Source organism: Anopheles nili, chromosome X, assembly GCF_943737925.1.
Source record: "Anopheles nili chromosome X, idAnoNiliSN_F5_01, whole genome shotgun sequence".
Taxonomy (NCBI): Eukaryota; Metazoa; Arthropoda; class Insecta; order Diptera; family Culicidae; genus Anopheles; species Anopheles nili.
Window position 1 is genome coordinate 4,350,382 of NC_071293.1, and position 21,025 is coordinate 4,371,406.

Sequence of the window (21,025 nt, forward strand, 5' to 3'; positions counted from 1 at the left end):
AAGCGCCAGTAGTACATGGGATAATGGGTGGAAAATGCTGACGAGATTGTCTTTCAATCGGGCGGAAGGGGGGAAGGGAAGTGGAAAGATTTAGGCAAGAAACGTAAGCTAAATATATCGAAAATTAGCGATCCGGTTGCTCCCACTCTGTGTGTTGTGAAAAATCAACCCCCTTTTGACGCCCCATCCAAATTAAAACAAACGCTCGGGAAAACTGCGGGTGCGGGAAAATAAAACCACCCCAATCCCATGGTTTTGTGTGGGGGGGTGGGGGAGGGGCGCCGAGTCGCGATTTTCCGGGCGCGTTTGCGCGCAACGCCATCGTTTAATTCAGAGTAAGAGCGGCGGGGTGCGAAAATTGGCAAACCAATCTCGAGGGGCGGGAAAGCGCCGGTTTGGTGGAAAACAAAAAAAAAACAAAAGCGGAAAAAGGGACAACGGATGGGGCGTCACGAACAAAAACAAAAAAAAAACGTCCCCTCGTTTCGGAAGGTGGTTGCGCATTTGGCGAACACCGAGAATCGTGCGGATTGTCGTCAATTGCGAGCAGCAATCGAACGAATGTCACACAAGTAGCGAAGTGTTCGAACTATGGTCGCAAACGCGCCACACGGGCGATGACGTTTTAGCGGTGGTGCGAGATCAAAACAAATGGCGTGTTTTCGCGTAAAAAATTGCATCAATACCGACGGCATTCGACAGCAAGGGTCCGGCATTGGACGCACATGAACTTAAACCCTTTTTGAGGGTGGGAACGATGGAAAAAAAAAGAGCGAAACACACTCGTAATCAAGCCGCTTTCCAGGCGGGAAGTGAGAAAATTCAAGGTCACGCATAATTGGTGCGAACGGCGTCCCATTTTGTACCGGGCCTATTTTTAGCTCCAATATCAGAAAAGCGAGCATCTCTCACATCGAAAGCGATGAGATTGCAGACACAATAAACAAACCAAAACAAAGGTGAGGATAATGCGGTTCATATAAATTACGATACACCCGTCAATTAGGGGGCAATAAAACGCCTACATTTGATTAGTGTCTGGCTAACAGGTAATGAGCGGTTTTGGTGAAGTCTGATAGCTACTGCGGGCTTGCAGATGAATCATCTCCTGAACGCTTCGGAGCCGCCGGTGTGGATGATGCCGCAATGAGTAGCATTTTCCCACCGTTATTGGGATCGCGGATTGGGATCGCGGCAGAGTTTAAAGAGCCCGTGTGTCATACTCGATCCGGAGCAGAAGAAATCATCGATAGATTTATTTTTAGAAATGGTCAGGGGAGCTCGCGCACGCGTGCACACTATGGCAGCTCTCTCGCAAACCGAGAGAACAAAGAGCACGCATCTAGCCGGGAGATGAGTGGCTGTGGCTGTGATAGTGGAGGTTTTGGTGACTAGGTCTCTCTGTTTAGGGTTGGACCCATCGGCCCCCAAAAGCGAGAGAGATTCAAATTATAGCAGGAATAGGGCAATATCTCGTAGGCATAGGAGATTGAAGAAATGCCGTCGGTCATTCGAATCAAACGATGTCAAGCGTGACTTCAGACAGCATCCCAATTTCAATTAGTACTTTAATGATAGTTGCTGGAAAGTTAAACGCTTTAGTTTGAAACCATGTCTAAGCCAAGCTATTGATAGCTTGACTGAAATTGTTTACAATCATGCTCAGCTAAAACCCGCACAAATTGCTTAAGTCAACTGAATGATGCCCTGATGGAAAGGAAATGAACTTTTAAACCAAAACTGATGATATCAGGAATGAGCGTAAGCGGAACAACTCAATACGAAGCATACGTTGCTGGGCAGGAAGTAAACACGGTTCCAATTTCAATTGACTGGCAAACTCGACGGCGTCGTCATTCGTCAGGGCAAACCCAACGAGAAGCAAAAGTATGGCCGGGTTGAGGGTTGCCGGTGGGCTATTTTGATGATGCTCGCACGCAGCATCAGCGTGTTGCAATGCTGAACTTGACATTTCCACTTGTTAAATCGTTCGCGTCGCGTCTTTGATACACAGTTTTTTTTAATCAGCAGAAATGAAATGAAGATTTATTAAACAAAACGTTATCACGCCCGACGAGAAAACGCTTTAAAAGCATCGATGGCGAAGGGCAAAAAATGTCGTCACACTCCAGGGATAGCGATCTTATTTAGTGTAACAAAAATAAAGGAACAAATGAAGGCTAATTAACGCTGACGCGCATTAACGTACGCGAGACCGTTGACTCAAGACGACGAAAAATGTTTATGGATTGTTACCTACTTTTCGACGACACACGAATAAAGAAACAAAAATGTATTTACGGAATATTGACAGCGCGACGAAAAACTGACTCGTTTCAGTTTCTATATCCAATCATCAGAGTGGATATGTTTCTGATTCAACAGAGTTAGTTGACAACATTTGAATTGACAGCTTGACAGATTCATTGCACAAACTTAAGAACACTGAGTGCACTAAACTTGTTTGTTTTCACCAGCTGTAGGGAAACACTAAAGCAATGATTAAAATTTATTATAATAAAAATAATATAATGCACGGTAGCTGTATGGAAAAACTGCTGTAAATAATTAAGCTTGAGTTAAACATGAAATTGCCGCATATCGAGATCGAAGACTACATCCGAAGTCTTTAAATGCTCCTTCTATTCACGGCTATTATCATTTTGAGTTTTTGAGTCAGTAGTGGCGCGAGAAACCACGGGCGGATTGGATTTGTTAGTTGTTTGTACGATTAAAGCCTGGTCCTCCGATCATAAACGTAACAGAGGACACAAGACATGGTAAAAAAAAAAGGCTCTACTTACCGGACCCTGCTGCTGTTGACGTCGGTATTGCTGCCGGGTGAGGGCTCGATTATTGGTATTTGGACGAAAGCGCGAAGGGTCCGCTTGCGGTGCAAGAGAATCCGATGGCGATAATTCTTCGGTGTATCGATAGTTTCGAGGGCGCTCCTGCCGGCCACGGTCTTCGTAGCTTCGTAGAGAGAGAAGGAACAAACAACGAACAAAAAATATTCGTTAAAATCGAGCGTTTGTAGCATGCCGAAAAAAGGGGATCCGAGCAGCAGTTCCAAAATATCGCACGATCCGAGCAGCAGAGACCTGCTAGAGCAGCAGCTCACAAGTCGACGACATCCGGCGTGAACTATTCCCAGGTTGTGTGCACAGGAGACGACCTCAAAACGGAACGAGATGACGTACAGATGGCGAGGTGCAAACTTCTGGACGCTTTCGCACGCAAACGCCGGTATATCCTTACGCACCAGGCACGAAGGCACGCAATGGACTGACGATTATCAACTGCGATCCCCTGCCCGAACCGGACGCCTAACTTGCTGCCTATGATGGATTGTGTGACCCAGGTCAAAGTGGAAATGGAAAATCGACCACAAAACCTAACCCCAAACTCCGCACAATCGTGACGCTCGTGAAGCACACGTAGCAAAGGACGAAGAAAGGCCGAATGTTCACGCAAAATTAAGGCCCCTCACGGAGGCGAATAAATCGTTAGCCACCATCCGACTACTCGCACCATTATGGGAGATTTGAATATTCATAGAGCCGCACTTGGGTAGGTTAGAGAAAAAAATCAGGATGTGATACGCGCGCCTGGTGTCTAGGAGGGCTGCAAGGACACGCTTCGGGTACGCAGTGATCGATTTGCAGTCAAAAGGTTAGCAGGACCGTTGGGTCGCAAGGCACGCACTCGTTCACATATCCACTGAAGGTGAAAATGAGCCTCGCTTAGAGTTAGAGAAGGCATCAATTTTAGCTGCACATATCGGTACCAAATCTTGCCGGGTTCGTTCTAATTAAGCCCATAACCAAGTGGGACGGGAGGTTTAGCATAGGCAGCATAATTGGGCACTCGCAGGCCAACTTCATGGCCTAGAAGAAACCACTCCGAAAGGTCCCAAAGTGGGTGCAAAACATGCAACGTCGAGTCGCGAAAAACCAACAAATCCAACGGTGCTTTGTGCAAATAAAATTAATACAATAATTAGCGACCTTCGAGACGGGGAGACAAGGAGGGGGGGGGGGGAGTGGAAGAAGAAGTGAAGAGGCGAAAGAGCGAGCTGCTAATTTGGCGATCAACGCACGCAAAAAAAGACCAAATTTCGCTTTGCGTAGCTAAAATGGAGAACTCGCGCTGTTGAGGGCTAAGATTGAGTGTTCGATTGAGGGAGTAAATAAATCATGACGTGGCCTCGCGACTCGCACTCCAAAAAGCACGAGAAACTGGTCGGATTTAGTTAATCGTGCATCATAATTAAGATTCAGCGAGATTTTTTATTGTATGACAATAAAATCCCGCATGCCCTGGTTTAGTTTCGATTTTCGTTATTGGATAAATTCGACACTTGACTGAATGCGATTATCGATGGAATTTTTAACCACATCTGCTATACATCATTATTTCGTTCAATAAGAATAAATAAAACTCACATGTTCAATGTAAAACAGAAAAAGTTTTTCTTTAACATAACATGCGTTTCATAAAGAGAAACATTTGTACAAATGAAAAAAAAAAATAATGAGAAAAACAACACGAGTGTTCCAACACACGCTCCAGACAAAACACATGCACGCAGTATGCTATAGAGAAGGTATGATCGCGAAGGTAATGCAACATAAGATCAACATACGAGCATGAATCCCGCATGGTCTGGTTTGTTTTCGATTTTCAGTATGAGTAAATTTAGACACTTGACTTAGTGCGATTATTGACTTAGTGCGATTATTTTTAAACCACATCTGCTATACAGCATTATTTCAAAAAGGCCTTCAATAAGCTTGAAATGTTCAATAAGAATAAATAAAACTCACGCGCTCAATGTTTTGTCACGCAGAAAAAGTTTTTCTTTAACATTACATGCGTTTCATAAAGAGAAAAATGTGTTCAAAGGGGGGAAAATTTTGAGAAAAACAACACGAGTGTTCCAACGCACGCTCCAGACAGCACACATGCACGCCGGATGCTATAGGAAAGGTATGCTCGCGAAGGTACTGCGCCATAGGATCGCCATGGGTATGAGTCATCGAGCCTGATGCAGCCGCTGCTTACTCAAAGCGGAGTGTTCCAAGCGCAAGGCGCGCTGCATCACGCTCGCGCACACGCTTGACCCAATAATAAGCTCGCCTGTAGATGTATTTCCAGACTAAACGTGTGTGCGAACCGCCCGAGTGTTTGCAGTTCGAAAACATCACAGAAGGGCTGAAGAATGGAACACAATAAACGCCGTAGGGTGTCTCGAACACTCGCTTCTGGTGATCGTAAAAGTGGCGGTAGAACATCCGGTTAAAACTAATGGGCATTTTTTTCACCGCAGAATACAGTAACTTCGTTATAATTTTAATTTACTTTAGAAGCACACTCTCGTTCACACGCTCACGAGACTTTAGCAGCAAAGATGATCGTAGCTAGTAGTGAGCAAAAAAAGGCCGCGCGATCTTTAAGGAAACCCAACATCGAGAACGGTTGCGATTTTTAAGGTAAAAATGGCCGCCCGTGACTTCTAAACGTTACGGTTACGGGTTCAAGCTTCTAATTCTCATCATCAAGCTTCGATCCTTTCCTTTTGAGCGAAACATTTCCCTTCGCTAAAGCTTTCTCTTGGTATTGAGCCTTTCCTAATAAAATTCCTACTTCAATTTACTTTTATACCTCGACTTGTACCCATCCTGAATCACGATCTTTCTCCATAACGAATAGTAGGCATCTTTCGATCGATTCGATCCCTCCGCATTAGCTATCATTGTCAGTCCAGGCTATTCCGTCAACCGGTAAGCCGTGGAATGGAAATTGCACCCTCAGAAGTAACAAACCGCGCCAGGAAAGATGCAACTTTTACAAGCAATTAGACTGCAAATGGAATTATCCCGATGTACCCGGAGCGAATGAATTCTAATGCAATGTTCGCCTTGAAGCGAACACATGACATGGACCATGACAAAAGCAGTGATCTCACACGGGAATTACTTTATATTGCACATGCAATATATCGGTGAGGATGCGCCGGCGAGCAATCGATGACATATCGTCGAGCACACGCTGCTGACCGAAACTTTCAAATCAGCAAATTAGACACGATCAGGCATGTGCTGCGCATTCTCAAATCGAACGTTCGAAACGACGATAATTGAAACATGGCATCGGAAACAACATTTGTTTTCCAAAGTTTATTTCACGTAGAATTAACAAAACTCATCATCTTTGGTGATAAATAAGACATTAAAGGCACGAATATTTAAATGACATTCGTAACAGATTAGCATTTTTACTGTTAATTTGGCTTCATGAATGTGATTTTTCGCTCATCAACTCGACACGTATAAGAGCTTAAAGTAGCAGCAACGCTGAACTGTATTATAATTACAGACAATCGCCAAATTTCAGACAAATAGCTACCTGGCCTGCCGGAGAAGGTTTATGCTCAGACAAATGCGATGCGAAAAATTAATTAGGTTTTGGCGCAATAAAATGTTTAAACATCCGTAGTTATCATTGCTTCTTAAATGCAAGCGAAAAATATTAGTTACAGAGGAAGAGATGCCGAAAAAGTCGCAAAAAGACTGTGTGTCTGTGTTGTTTCGTGGTGGTGTGCAAAAGCGCAACATTCCGCGGCTCATCCTGCGGAAGCATGAAATGAAGGAATGCAAAAAGGAGAAGGACAAAAATCCAGCGAAACGCAGTTTTATGACGAGTCTCGAAGGCAGCGAGGCATACAGCTGCAGGCATCAAACCATTTCATCCCAGGATGGTGCCTTTCACAAAAAGAACGAGATGGCTAGAATGAAGAGGCTGTAGCTTGAAAGCGTTGAATGACGAACGCATGAGCGTCCATGGAAAAGCGACCGTTGAGTCGCTATTCATTTCAAACCTTACCACATGGTTCCTTCGTTTCGACCGTTAAAATTTTTAAACGTTTTCGTCATAATATTCTTTCTTAGCATGTTCAAACCCAACAATTACCATACCAGCCATACGCAACGCAATGTGTGCAAATTAATTGCACAACTAAATGAACACTAACATATATGCGCCGAAACAGAGTCTCAAAGAAAGAACGATAAGTTTTTTTAACGTTTTCGGCATCTTACAACATTAGGCATCTTATGTATTCCAAAAAAATCTTATAAAGAAATTTTTTTCTCTAAAGACGAAACGGAAATTCGACAACATTTCGACCGTTAAAATTTGAACCGATTTTCGTAAAGATATTTTTCGAGTTAATCAAAAAGAATTTGCACAACAATCACCACTTAATCAAATCATAAGCATTAGGAAAGTAAAGTTTCATTATGCATTGCAAAAGTTACGATTATTTCGATAAGTTTTGGCAAACGAACTGTAGAAGACCGTACGGGTGAAGAAAGGAAAACGGCTATTGAAACGCTGTTCATTTGAAACACACGATGCATTTCATTTCATACGTTAAAACATGAAACCATTTTGGTAGACATTTTTCATGTTGCAACAACAAAGTGGATAGTATGATAGCTTTAATACAATAATGAAAAGTCTATTACGCACCGCATGATTTCGAAACGTTTGAAGATGCAATGACTAAGCAGGGGTATAAGTTGAAGGATTAAGTTAATTACTCAAAATGATGCATTTTACAGGTTTTTTCAGCGTAAATGCGCGAAAACGAATAGGAAACAAACGATCCTATTGCATAAAAAACATGCCATTATTAGTATGTACGTCATTAGAAACAATAAAAAGAATTTAAAAGGACAGAGCTTATTGAGCTGATGCCGTAATACGTCACCAGAAAATTAAAAATCATGAGTCAAATAGCAAATGACATCTCTAAGGTAACCACGGCTGAACATGTACATCATTAAAAAATCCAATCAGTATAAAACTTAAACGCTTCGTAGCATTTGTGTAAATTTTCTCAGAAAAATTTCCTACTAAGTTAGCTCAAATGATAAGGCTATCGGCTATTATAAATCCTCATACTCTCATAAATGTTATCTTGAAAAAGGTTATGAAGCCACAGCATACGCAGTACCACTCTATAATTATGAAATGTAAAATCAATCATAGTTGAAAACCTAAAAAAAAACCTCATTGGGACATTGGAAGGTTTACAAACAAAAAATACATTTTGCCGACAAGATGCTTCGGTTCGATTGTAATAAAACTCCCATGAGCGCCTTCTTGTATCGATGGGTTATTATCCCACGGTGAAGCAGGCGATTAAAATTTTTATGATTCTCGCACGAACTGGAAATCCATGGAGGTCCTAATCTAACATCCTTTTTACCTTGAGCCGACCGTCGGGAAACTGTTTTGGGGAACTTTTTTTTTTTGCAAATTATTGAATGTTGTTTTATAATTTGGCATCGATAAACGCCGTTTGTAAAGCTTTTATTGCTCAACCATAATTGAAAAAAGTAGTAGATTATTAGTTGGGCATAGTCGCGGAAACACAAAAGAGAACAAAAAAACGAATGAAACCAGCACTTAAAGGAGAACTAATAATCCACCCAAGCTGGTGAGTTATTTGAGAACACACTTAAGTTGATTGGAATTGAATCAGTACAGGTAAAAATTTTTCCTTTATGTATTACAGACAACGATACTGTTTTTTCTTTTAAAATCATTAGATAACGGAATTAGCTAACAACGTTAAGAAATATTAGCATCGTTTCACGTCATATGTTGATCAGAGAAAGCCTAAAATTTTACATAAAAACCGCGGAATACACACCAACATTTGTCCTACTTTCTTTATGCATATGCTTTCCTTCACTCCAGCCATAAATCATCATCAAACCCAATGGCATAATCAATAAAAATTAATAAATGACGGATGGAAAGCATTTGATGTTGCGTAGCAAAAATATGGAAAAAGGTACATAATAAAAACCATCGAAGAAGTTAAACAAAATGGAATCTGAAAGGAGGATTATGTGTACAGAAAATAATACTTTCAATTTAAAATGTTTATGTTAATGTATGTTTGATTTCTGGTAAATTGGAACATAACAGTAAAATAACAGATATCACTAAGAAAATGGTTCGCGGAACAATTAGGAAGAATAGAGATCTACCAGAGGGCCTAAAAAAACAATTTGAAAAAAGGAGAAATCTTTTGCAGGAAGAATGATATATTGGTCCATGTTTGACAATCCAAAAAAAGAGGTCAGTATCATCTCTTCAAATAACTCCGCGGAAATTGAAAAATTTTACATTGAATGGAAAAAACATTGATCGTATCAAGCGACAAAATATTATAAAATGAAATGCTTTGATCGATTATAAACAAATAAATGAAAGAAATAGATCACGCCGATCACTATTTGTCGTATTACAGTATTTTGCGTAAAACAGCAAAACGCACGTCATGATGAATTGTCCATTTTTTAATGCTTATGTAGTGTACAAAAAATGTTTGCACAACATCGTATTGTATTGTGTTACTGATAAGCTGCCTGTAATCAGTGCTGAAGAACCAGAAAAAATAACAAAATGCAACCCTCCTAGAAAATTATCCAAGGATACTCGCAAATATATGTTGGAGAAAATTGGTATCACGAAGAAAAACAAAGACAATGTCGCGTGTGCGCAACGAAAAAAAAATGGCTAAGTGGAACATTTTTCATATGTAGCTTCTTCTATACTCATCTTCACAGACGAAAATGCTTCGAACGGTCTCATTATGTCAGAAATATCAGTTAAACCGGTTTGAGGTGTAAAATAAGAAAAGGTTCGTTCATAAAAACGAAGTTGTTTTCGATTTTCTACGATTCTTCAGAATAACTAAATGTAGCGTAAATCACATTATAAAGTTCTGTAGACGTTCTTAATCTTTTATATTTACTTAAAATTGATAAAAACAAATCCCGCTATACGCGTAATTCGTCGGCAAAGTATGCCCGCATGCCACGTGTTAATTAAAATTCATTTAAAAAAACTACCAACCCTGTCTGATCGACGAGGAAGGAAGACTGTGTGTTTCAAACGTTAGAAAAAAAACTAAAAAACACATTCGAACCCTTTAACAACTTTGAAAACTCCTTCCATATGAAATTGCAACTCCATTTCCCGACGGGCAGACAACACAACACCATGGGAATAAGCATCCGGTTGTCGTAAAACGTGGGTATTTTGTTTTTAAAACAAGCCTCAAATATCCCTTGCGTTGAGGCACTCGGCAGTTTTCCGATAACTGACACAGGTCTGGCACGATAAAAATATGGCGATCATGGAATCATGTTATCGTCACCACATTAAGTACTTCCTTCCTGTGATAAAATATGCTGTCAACAGAACGTCATCATCAATGAAGGAGTTTTTTGCTCATATATGCTGAGAAACGCTCTTCTGCTGGGTATAATTTCGAGTAGCCAGTTTTTCTTCGACATATCAACTAGTCGTTTAGATATAGAAGCTAAAAAAAGAGGTTTTGATATCTTTGACATGCACATACAAACGCTCAATTTCACACCCTTCTAGATGTGGATCATGCAATAACGCTTTAAAATATGATTTGCCCACGTTAGTCAGGTCCCCGTCCACGCTCTAGGCAAATGAACCCCTCGTTGCAATGACACCCGGACACTTGAATCCCTGGTACGGTGCGCGATCGCGAGTTCAATGTCAAGCGGACAATTGTTAAAAATAGCAAAATTCAACGGCCGTGCGGACAATGCCGCGCGTTTTTTGAGTGTCAAACTGATCTGTCCAGGCATGTCCAGAGGCTGACAGAGGGGTAAGTGTAACACTCGATCGACGTAACCCGCCCACGCCAAGCTGAGATGCGGAAGACATCTCTTCTTCCTAGGGTAGCCTTTAAGAGGTCGACTCTAGGAGGTTAAAACCGTGCCGTGTCTGTGGTGACCGGAAATTTTGCACCACGAACCTAATGAGACATTGAACCCAAATGCATCCTCAACGTTTCCTTTCACCCCCAGGGGTTTACCATGTACCCAGCCCCAACAGCGTGTTTCGCCAACGTACGAAACCAAAAACCAAATTAGCTGAACGATTCACTTCTCGGGCTACTACGGGAGACCAAATCGACGAGACAACCCCACACGAGAGCATAAAAATGAATATTCAATAGTGAAAAAAAAAACATGTGTTTCAAAGTGAAAAGGAGAGCGAGGGAGAAAGAACGAGACCGAAAGGGGGGAAAAAAAGCAAAGGCGAACGCATCATAAACCATGGTACGGTTTTAGCTTGCTGGCCGGCTGATGAAACAGTGACGGAAAACAAAAAAACACACAACACAAATGATCGCGCATTTGTTTGGATACATGCGAAACAGATTTTTGGACTTCAAATCGACGAGAAGTGCTCGAAATAAACATCAACATCCTCTCCTGTACGGTGGGGCGGAAGATGAAACACTCGTGAAGGGAGCGCGGGTAGTTCACATATGTTTGCAAAAAATCCAACGCGTTAGTAGCAAATGTTGTGATAAAAGCAAGCCGGAAGATTGAAACACTCTACTGCGTGAATCCCAGCTGTGACACAGTTGTCGTAGATGGTATTCGTTTTGATACCAAAAACAGACTAATAAGCTGTTGATTAAAATGATGTCAAATGACACGTTGTATCGTTCCGTAACTTAATTGTAACAAAAAAGATCAATTTGTGCTATATTATAATCCCAGGATAAGTCAATGAAAGGGAGTAAATGCCCTTTGAATATTATATCGGCGGCTCACGTGAAGTCGGCCAAGCCGTCCGTCTCAATAAAAAGACAAAAAAAAGGTACATTATAATAGTCATATCGTTTTCTGAGTCAAGAGAAATGCATGCAAAATTGCATTTAAAAATACTTTTCCAAACAACTATTAAAACGTTTAGTAAAGATTAAAACAAGATTGCACAAGCAGCGCCTCCACACGGCCAGTTTCAGAACTATATTGCCCCTAATTTTCTGCTTCCGGCAACACTCGCAAATTCACGAGCAAACGTCGAAGAGACAGTCACTCTCTCTCTCTCTTTCTCTTTTTCCCTTTCTCTCTTTCTCTTTCTCTTTCTCTCTTTCTTTCTTTCTCTCTTTTTATCTCCCTTTAACCTAACTTTCTGCTACATGCAACACTCGCAAGATCACGAACAAACGTCGAAGAGACAGTCACTCTTTCTCTCACTCTCTCTTTTTCTCTCTCTCTTTCTCTCTCTATAACTGGCTTCTCTTTTTTTCCCTTTTTTATCTTAACTGGCCTCTCTATCTTTCTCTTTCCCCCTCTTTGGCTTTAACTGGCCTGTATAACTGAGCTCTCTTTCTCTCGCTCTCTCTCTCTCTCTACCTGGCCTCTCTTTCTCTCTCTCTCTTGAACTAACCTCTCTCGCTCTCTTTCTTTCTCTCTTCAACTAGCCTCTCTCGCTCTCTCTCTCTCTCTTTCTCTCTCTCTCTCTTTCTCTCTCTCTCTCTTCAACTAGCCTCTCTCGCTTTCTCTCTCCCTCTTTAACTGGCCTCTCTTTCTCTCTCTTTAACTGGCCTGTCGAAGAGACAATGGTAACCTTGAAATAACACAACACTTAGCGAACCTATCCGAAAGCAGGGGAGTTCTGCATCCAACCGATCTCACAGAGTCAGATGCGCAGATTGCAGACTTTCAGGCGTATTTCGCACTCTCAGCGTTTAAGTGAATAACCTCGCGATCGCCTCCTCCGTGCAATTTCGAGCCATCACAAGTTCACCCTCTCGACAGCTTGTTGAGCTCGGGTTGATGGACACGCGGTTTTGATTGATTGGTTCAATTGAGCCGTCACGGTCGCTTCGATGCGTAAATGTGTGCGTTTTTGACCATTTTTAGACTGCTCTGGCTGTCTGTGAATGAACGGCACCACACGGAAGGCACACTGTCGCTGACCACCGCCAACAGAGAGCTGCTGTGCGTGTGGAATCGAGAGATGTCAACGGAGATGGAACCTTCCACAGCCGGGTTTTCCGGAAACGAGATTTTTCCGACATTACGAAACACGCCAGCAGAATGGAAAGTTTTCAACGTGGTGCAAACTCATAGGTCGAACAGCGATGGTATGCGGTATTGGAAAAAAAAGCCCTAAAGGTATGCGGTTTACATCGCGCTTGTTCGCTGCTGTACGGCAGTTGTTCCACAAGCAGATTGGTGTTACAAAACCCGCCGGGGTGTACACATTGCGTTAATGCGAGCGGTAATCGACAGCGATTCGATCGTACGGACCACAACACCACCTACCAGACTTCTGCCGGACGACAAGGGTGGAAATGAAAACATACAACAGAAAGCAAAAAAAAAAACGCACAGATAACCAACGACGAACGCGGCAACGATGGCGTAGGAGGAACTCCGTGGTCGAGCATGGACCGTCCGCATTATTGCTCAATCACGAGCGACCCGGAGCAACTGTTGCATTGCCATTTTTGGGTGAGCTCTTGCCCGCAGGCCTGATGTTGGCCAGGATCTGTGTCTCAATTTTGGCAGGTCCCCACCCTTGAACGTAGGACTGAGGACCCCTCACAGTAAGTCGTTGCTCGCCTATGGCAGCATCTCGGCGGTCACGGGCAGGTCAGCGTCCGGATCTGAGCACACACAAAAAAAAAACACCCAAAAATAAACCTCTTAAAAACCCCGGAACCGGCGGTGAAATGCCGTACGCATATGGGCACCGCTTAGCACGCCTGACACTTGCCAGAAGCGTCATATTGAAGCAGCAGTCGGTTTATGACCGGCTGTTATTCTCCTGATCCTTCACCTTGAGGCAGATGTCGAATGGGTGATCGATTTGTTGCGAATTTCGTTGCGATCTGGCACGTGTCGATCAATGCCACGAGATATCAGACAATCGGTCGCCAGCGCGTGTTGGATTCAGCGCAATCAGCTCCACTGTTACGTGCCAACCGCTTGGTGTGATAATTTAGCTGACCAGACAACGAACGGCTCGGGGTCTTTGGTGAAGAAATTCCATTCCAAACTGCCGCCAACGCACCCGGCCGAGGGCCCGTTAAAGATGACGCAAATCAGCGGCATGAGCTGGGAATGGTAATTGGTCGGTCTCGGTACACGAGATCGCGTAACAGACACCTGGCTTTTTGCCAAACTTTAACCGGAACCGGGATGCCGAGATTTACGGTGGATAACATCCAAAATTGGCTTCAATTGCTTTGAGTTAATGGAGTCTGGAGATTGAGGATGGATTTCTTCAACCAAATTGACTTCATTGACGAAAATAATGTAGCAGCTTAATCCCTTTTGCCATTGCAATCGTTTACTTCAAATCAAGGGATTATAATTCAATTGCATTTGGAAATTGCATGCATCTATCATCTACCTAGCTATGCAATTATGAACATCATTACAACCCTTCCACGAGTAGTACAAATACTATAACACTTTGTGAACCAAAAAACTGTGAAAAGTAGACTAACATTTAAGTGGAACGTTAAGGACGTTTGTACCATTCTCAAGACGTCTCACTCAAACATGGCTACCCCGATAAGCACAAAAAGTACCTTCAAAAAAGTGTCGGGTAATGATGATGCGTACACCATTACGAAGCGAAAGGATTGTCCACTCACCGGACAGGCCGCCGCCACCTTTTTTGGCATCCTTTTAGCCCACCAGGCAGGCAGGCGCCTTTCAGATGCATTTGCATGCACGCCCCGCTCGAGTCCTTGAGCGTTACGAGCGTTACGCAGCACGATCGAAAGCTCCAGCATCCGATTGGTCGAGGTCATCGTGGCGAGATAAGACCCCTGACAGAAAAAAAGACGTTGTTTGGCAGGTCATTTCTTGTGTCGTGAAGGTGTAGCAGCGTGGTGTAACGCACCACCCCGCGTTAGTGCCCTAATATGGAGGGCAAGGGTGTGACCCCGTCTCGACAGCCACCGTGTCTCGCCGCAACCGGCTTCTAGATGACTAATAGCGGGTCTAGAGTACCCTGCTGGTGTATGCCTACGTCCGCAAGCGGTGTTCGGGAGCACCTTGCGGTGGACTTCCAGAGCTAAATGCGAAAGCAAACGGTGGTGCGAAGTACGTGACGAAGGAATGATATTGTAATGCCAACCACAGCAAACGGGGTGATTATTCAATTTTCGTTTCACACCGAGGCGGAACATGTGCGTGTGTCTACGGCAGGTGATCGTCGGCGTGAACGGACGGAAGGATTACGTGTCCACAGCCGAAGAGGATCCTTTTTAGGTAACTCGATTCCCCGCGGTCTAGGAAAACCTGCTAAGAACTAATCGGTGCCAGTAATCCAGTTCCCGTTCCAGTTTCAGTTCCTTCCTGTCACCGACAACGTCCGTTTGACGCGTGCTGGATTGCCCCCGAGTGTAGGCAATTTGTAAGCCCTCGAACGCATTCTTGGGCGGTGATAAATCTCCGAACCCGTGCCGAAGAACCCAACACCCGCGTGGAACATGTTCCATCAGGTTCGGACCGCTTTGGTACGAGCGGTAGAGTTATGAGAGATCGAATGAATTATACACCTTGGGCAGTTTGGTGGAACCGCCGAACAGAATGGGAGGGGTGTTCTTTCGTTTTTGGGGAGGAGTATTCCTACGCACCCGGAGCGCCCGGTGGCAACCAAAAAAAGGAGGCGATATGACTCTCTCTCTCTCTCTCTCTCTCTCTCTCTCTCTTTCGATCCTCGCGATTTGGGCTGTAAATCAAACAGATTCCTGGAGGGTTCCCAATCACGAAATGTCGCCACACCGGTGGGTTTGAAGGGCTGCAGGTGGGGGAGGGAGATACATTTTGGGGTGCGGGACGTACCCTTGTCAGTGAACCTCCCTCTCACGCCCCCACCCTCCTCCCCTCCCTCCCTCCAGGAGTGATATCGTATTTCGCTGCAGAAGTCAATGCACGCCTCAGGATGGAGGCGAAATCGGGCATCGATCCGGTGACACTCCAACGGAAGCGAAAGAAAGAGCGAGACAGAACACGCCGGTAGACCGGTTTAGAGCGACTCTCTCTCTTTCTCTCTCGCGTGCGCACACGCTCTCGTGTGGGACCATTTCACATCGGAACACAGGGGGCAGAGGGAAGGGGGCGGGGGATGGTAAATCACCCCCTTCACGCAGCCCCGCAAATACAAAAACCTCGCGCGTGGCTGTAAATCTAGTTTTCCCGCCGTTTTTCTCGCTTCCGAGAAATCGATCGCGCGGACGGAAATTCGAGAAGACATTGATGCGCGAGCGGAGAGGTAGGGCACCGTTTGGTGGAGGGGGAGTGAGGTGTGTGGCGGGGCAGGCGAGACGGCGGACTCCACCAGGCGTCGGACCGATCGCTACCCTTGAGATCGCGTCCACCCGGTTTTGGCGTGGACCTTGTTTGGTCAACGAGTCTCGAGAGCGTGAGATCGAGCTTGACTCGTGTTGGAAGAAAGAGAGACAGAGAGAGCGAAAGAGCAACATTTTACGATCAGAATGGCGTGAAAGAGAAGCATTATCATGGCTCCGATTCGAGATGCTGGGAACTCGCTGAGAAGACAAGAGTACAGAGGCGTTGTTCTAGGATTACTTTGGAGCAGGTGCGCTTTCGAAGAGTTCTTATCTCGTCTGCCTAGAAAGGCCTACAGGTACTCTACCTGACTGATAACTCACACCTCAAGTCTGCAGAGCATCGTGAGGTCTTAGGTCAAGACATCAAAATCAACTTCAACTCGCAGCACGTGGCATATGAGAGACTACTTACAGCTGACCATAGCTCGATGGCGCATGGACGTGTTGAGCCGATCGGCCGGCTTGGATCGCGCTAGTTGCCATCGCAATTCTGGTGGGTCGATGTTGTTGCAACTGCTTCTGTTGCTGCTGTTTCTGATGCTGGTGCTGGTGAGGTTGCTCATTGCAGGTAACATCACCGACATTTCCATTCATCCCCTTGTCTTCGCGGCTTTCCGTTGGCAACCGGTTGCACTTCGGAACCCACGTTGCAACGGCCACGTACACCGTCGACTTTTCGCCTTCCTCCTCTCCATCATCATCCACGTCCTCCTCTTCCTCTTCCTCTTCCTCCACCTGTTCGTCCTTCCCGCAGCCCGGTATCCTATCATCGGAACCATCGTCATCATAGTACTCGCGACCACCATTTCCGTTCACGTCGGTTTCACCTGCATCAGGTCGGTTTAGACCAAGCCGGGACCGCTGGTAGCGACTCCGAACTGGCTGGTGTTCCTGTCGTCCATCAGCATACGCGTACGGGTCAGCCGGTGCACCACCGCGGCGTTGTAACAACTTCCGCTGGGACGCTGATGGATCCTTGCGAGCGCTACTGGTACTCTCGAACTTGTAGAAGTAGTTACTGAGGTTAACTTGTCGGTACTCCACCACCGAGCTGACTGGTTCCGTGCGGGTGCTCTTCGATTCCGTGTTAACCGGTGGTTCATGAACCTTCGTGAAGTCGACGTACAGTGCGTCCTCGTCATCATGCTCACGCTCAACCGCCGAAATAGACCGACGTTGGTCACGATCCGCAGCTGGATCTTCTGTAGATGACACACTCCGACTACGGGGTGCAGGTTGTTCTTGCTGCAGGATTCGTCGATCTGTCGCTGGAACAGCTGCTCGTTTCGGCAACAACGGGTGTTTGTTCGCTTTCCGGACACGATGGTCCTGCTGCTCGTCAGCAGCAGCGTCTTTGCCGTCCTGCTGACCAACAGCCTCGTCTGTGGGTTGTCCCGGACCGGATGGAGGTCGTTTGTAGTAGAACTCCTGCTCGAAAGGCAACCCATTCGGGAACTTGCTCGAAAAACACTCATCCATGAGTAGCCGCCTGTTCCGCTGCTCGGTAGGCGGTGGTTGGTCTCGATCAGCCAACGGGAGCCTCTGAGGTATGCCAGAAGAACCCTTCTTCATGCTGACTTGCTTATGACCACCGTTCGGGTGGGACAACAGTGTGACCGCTGGCTGATGGTTCTCGTTGTTCTCCTTCACCCGACCGACCCGTGGCAGCTGCTGAAGGTGGTTGTTGTTGAGCAGGTCGACGACTCGCATATTGTGATGGTGTAACACCTTCGCCACCTCACGGCTCGCGTCATGTGACCCACCGATCGTACCACCACCGGTAGCAGAAGGACCCGACGTTCCGGTGGCCTTCTTGGTGACGACTCCTACGCGACCACTCGTGTTGGCCATCGTCCGGCTGGACACGACACGCACCTGCGGTTTGTGGGCGTTGTACGTGCGCTTTTGGGCGGTTGATTCCCCTCCACCGGGAGCCACACCACCACCGTTCATCCCGCTAGAGGCCGCGCCCGTTCGGGGGTACTTTGGCACGATTGATTCGACGGACGTTCCGGAGCTACCGGGTGACTTCCGGCAGGCTAGGGTTGCCTGCAACAACCGGCTACTCGCGTGTTGGTGTGGCGAATGTGCGTTTGGGTGTTGCAAGGATCCCGGTGTGGTGACGTGTCCTTGAACGGCACAAAACCCGGAAGACGTCAGCCGACGATTCCACGCGTTTGGTTCCACGATCCGTGCCGATCGGGCGATGATTCTGGGCGATTGCAGAAGTGGCGAATCGGCAATTAATTCGCCCAGCTTCTTCCCATCGGCTGTGCGCTGATGCATGGCGCATCGATCGGAGGAAGATTGTTTGGGACGTGGTCCACCATCTTGTTGCCGGATGGTGCCGAACGATGACGTCCCAGTACTGCTGCCTGAGGAGGACGTGGACGCGCCTGTTCCAAGCCACCCGTTACGAGCTACGTTCCCCACTCGGTAGCCCTGTGGCGCCATCTGCAAGCGTGCTCCAGAAGCACCAGTTGGAGGAGTAGGTGATGCATGACGCGCACGCTGCTGATGGTGATGATGACCACCAGCAGGTGTTGGAGATCCTGTACGACCACCGGTTCCCGACGCCCGGAAGGAACCGTACTGGCGCGAGAATGGCATCGTTGAGAGACTGCTGGACATGGCGATCGTGGGTGTGTATGTGCCCGTCAGGAGGCCAGCCAGTAGGACAGTTCACTTACACCTGTCCAGTAGTACCGAGCCGCAACATGAAGCAGCCCGCTCGAAACCAACGCGGGTACTATCGGTACAATTGATTGATTGGTTGACAGTTTGATTGTCAGATTCGGCGTGTGCGTGTGTATACGCGCGATCGCGGGCAAACGTTCTAACACACAAACGCACCACACCACGCAAGGCCACACGGAGAGAGAAGGAAGCAAGATCACAGCCACGAGAAGGCACTGGGGGGAAAAGGGGTAGGTAGTGAGCTTAGGTCAGGGGTAAATGGCCGTTGCGCACGTTTCGGCACAATATGACTAGCTTAGACCTTCGCCACACACACTGACACACGCAAGAACGCACAGCTATCACACACGCGCACACAACGGAAGAGACACTACACTAAACGCTCGTCCAGGATATGCTCGTCCACATGCTGGGCGAGGCGGGATGTGAACGAACTGGCGATTTTTGAAAAAGAAAAAAATGAAACGAGATGAGCTGCAGGCGCTGCAGACTCACGCACACACGTGTCGCAATCGCGAGATGCGGAAACACACTCTATCGAACCCTAATACAGAGCGCACAATTGCCAATGGCAGCGATTAGCAAAGTCCGATAGCACCGTCGTCGTAGACCCTCTCCCCCCCCCACCTGTCCCGATACCCCCATCCCCATCACACTCAACCGGAGTCCCGCCGTCGTGAGCACATGAGTCATTGCGCCGAGATTAATTGGCCCGCGCATCCATTATGGGGCAGATTTCTACAAATATGGTATAAGCTGACATGACAACATTTGGTAGGTGGCATGGGAGAAGGGAAGAGATGCAGGGCAAAAGGAAGAAGCTGGAGACACACAACAAGGACCCAATTACGTCTCATAAACGTGCGCTCGCCCATGCTGCCCCGCGTGTTGCATCTTTAAACTAAGCAAAATGATTCCTCCAAAGAGCACCGACCGGCTGTCTTTCCTTCTCTCACACGTTCTCTCTCTCTCTCTCTCTCTCTCTCTACTTCTGCTCATCGCGAGGACACTGAACTTGAAGCCGTTTTCAGAGCAAATGCTGGTCAGCAGGCAAACGGAGAGCAAAAACTCCTGCAAAAAAAAGGTACGACCGTCACGATCTATCTCCTTCGGATCAGACGGAACGACCGATTCCATTGCGACTCCTTGCCTCAGGTTGTTCTTATTTATTTTTTTTCGCTTCACCGTATTGCCACCTTTTCGCCTTCACACCCACGCGCCAGCCCCCCCCTAACCCCGCCAACACTGGGTTGCTGCGTTCTACGGCCTTGAGACGGCTACACAAAACCGGCGGGAGAGAGAGAAAACAAAAAAAAAGAAAAGAAAGATGCGTTTTAATTGGCAACGCGGCCACGCCGACGGTTAGCCCAGCAAAAAAAACGCGTTGTTACACCACCACCGTCGCGAACGCGCGCGTCCAATGACACCGGAACCCGGCCAAACAAAGCGAACAAAATGCGAATGCTACAATTGACCCGATCGGGATGACAGTTGACCGAACTCCGGTGCCGATAAGGCCACCCTGGTGGATGTGTGCGAACACGCACTGACGTGCCGTTATCAGGTTTGACGTAAGCTGGCGACGGATGCCACGAGAACGTCAGGATAAACAAAGCGCAATGTCACACACGGTTCCTGTTTGAAGCAAGGAATAACCAACCCAGCAGTGTGGTTGTATTTGTCTCATGTCAAAGGTCGCGTAGTGGTAGCAGGATGCGCAGGTTTGACAGTTCGGATCGGCTAGCGATCGTAAGTGAATTGCGAAGCTTCTGTTTTGATTCGCACAAACGTGGGTAATGCCACACTTTTGCACGTCGCCACATATCATGCACGTCGTCCGTGTGTCCGAGGGAGTGATTACGCTGCTGATAAACTAAGGCAAAAGCCAACAGAACAACGCGCCAGCAGGAGTGAGCTAGAGGACGTAAACGAACGAGATCGGGACAGTCGGTTGGGCAAACACATCTGTGACAGATTGCATCAGCCGGAAGGAGCCACTCAACTGGTGGTTGGCACAAATAAATTGCTTACAATCAAACGGCTAAATTGTGGGCCATGTGCACGTCTTGATTGTGAGTATGATCGAGGAAG

The 21,025-nt window shown here is 46.2% G+C and overlaps 1 protein-coding gene across 1 annotated transcript in view; it reads right to left on the reverse strand.

The window, feature by feature from the left end:
* LOC128728329 (serine/threonine-protein kinase Doa) overlaps positions 1-16,744 on the reverse strand; it is a 55,006-nt gene extending 38,262 nt beyond the window's left edge. The window contains exons 1-2 of the mRNA XM_053821952.1: positions 16,650-16,744; positions 2,805-2,973 (exon numbers count right to left, since the gene is read on the reverse strand). Coding sequence (XP_053677927.1) covers positions 2,805-2,973; positions 16,650-16,720 — 240 coding nt within the window. The 5' untranslated portion in view covers positions 16,721-16,744. The remainder of the gene's footprint in view (positions 1-2,804; positions 2,974-16,649) is intronic.
* Positions 16,745-21,025: the final 4,281 nt, after the last annotated feature.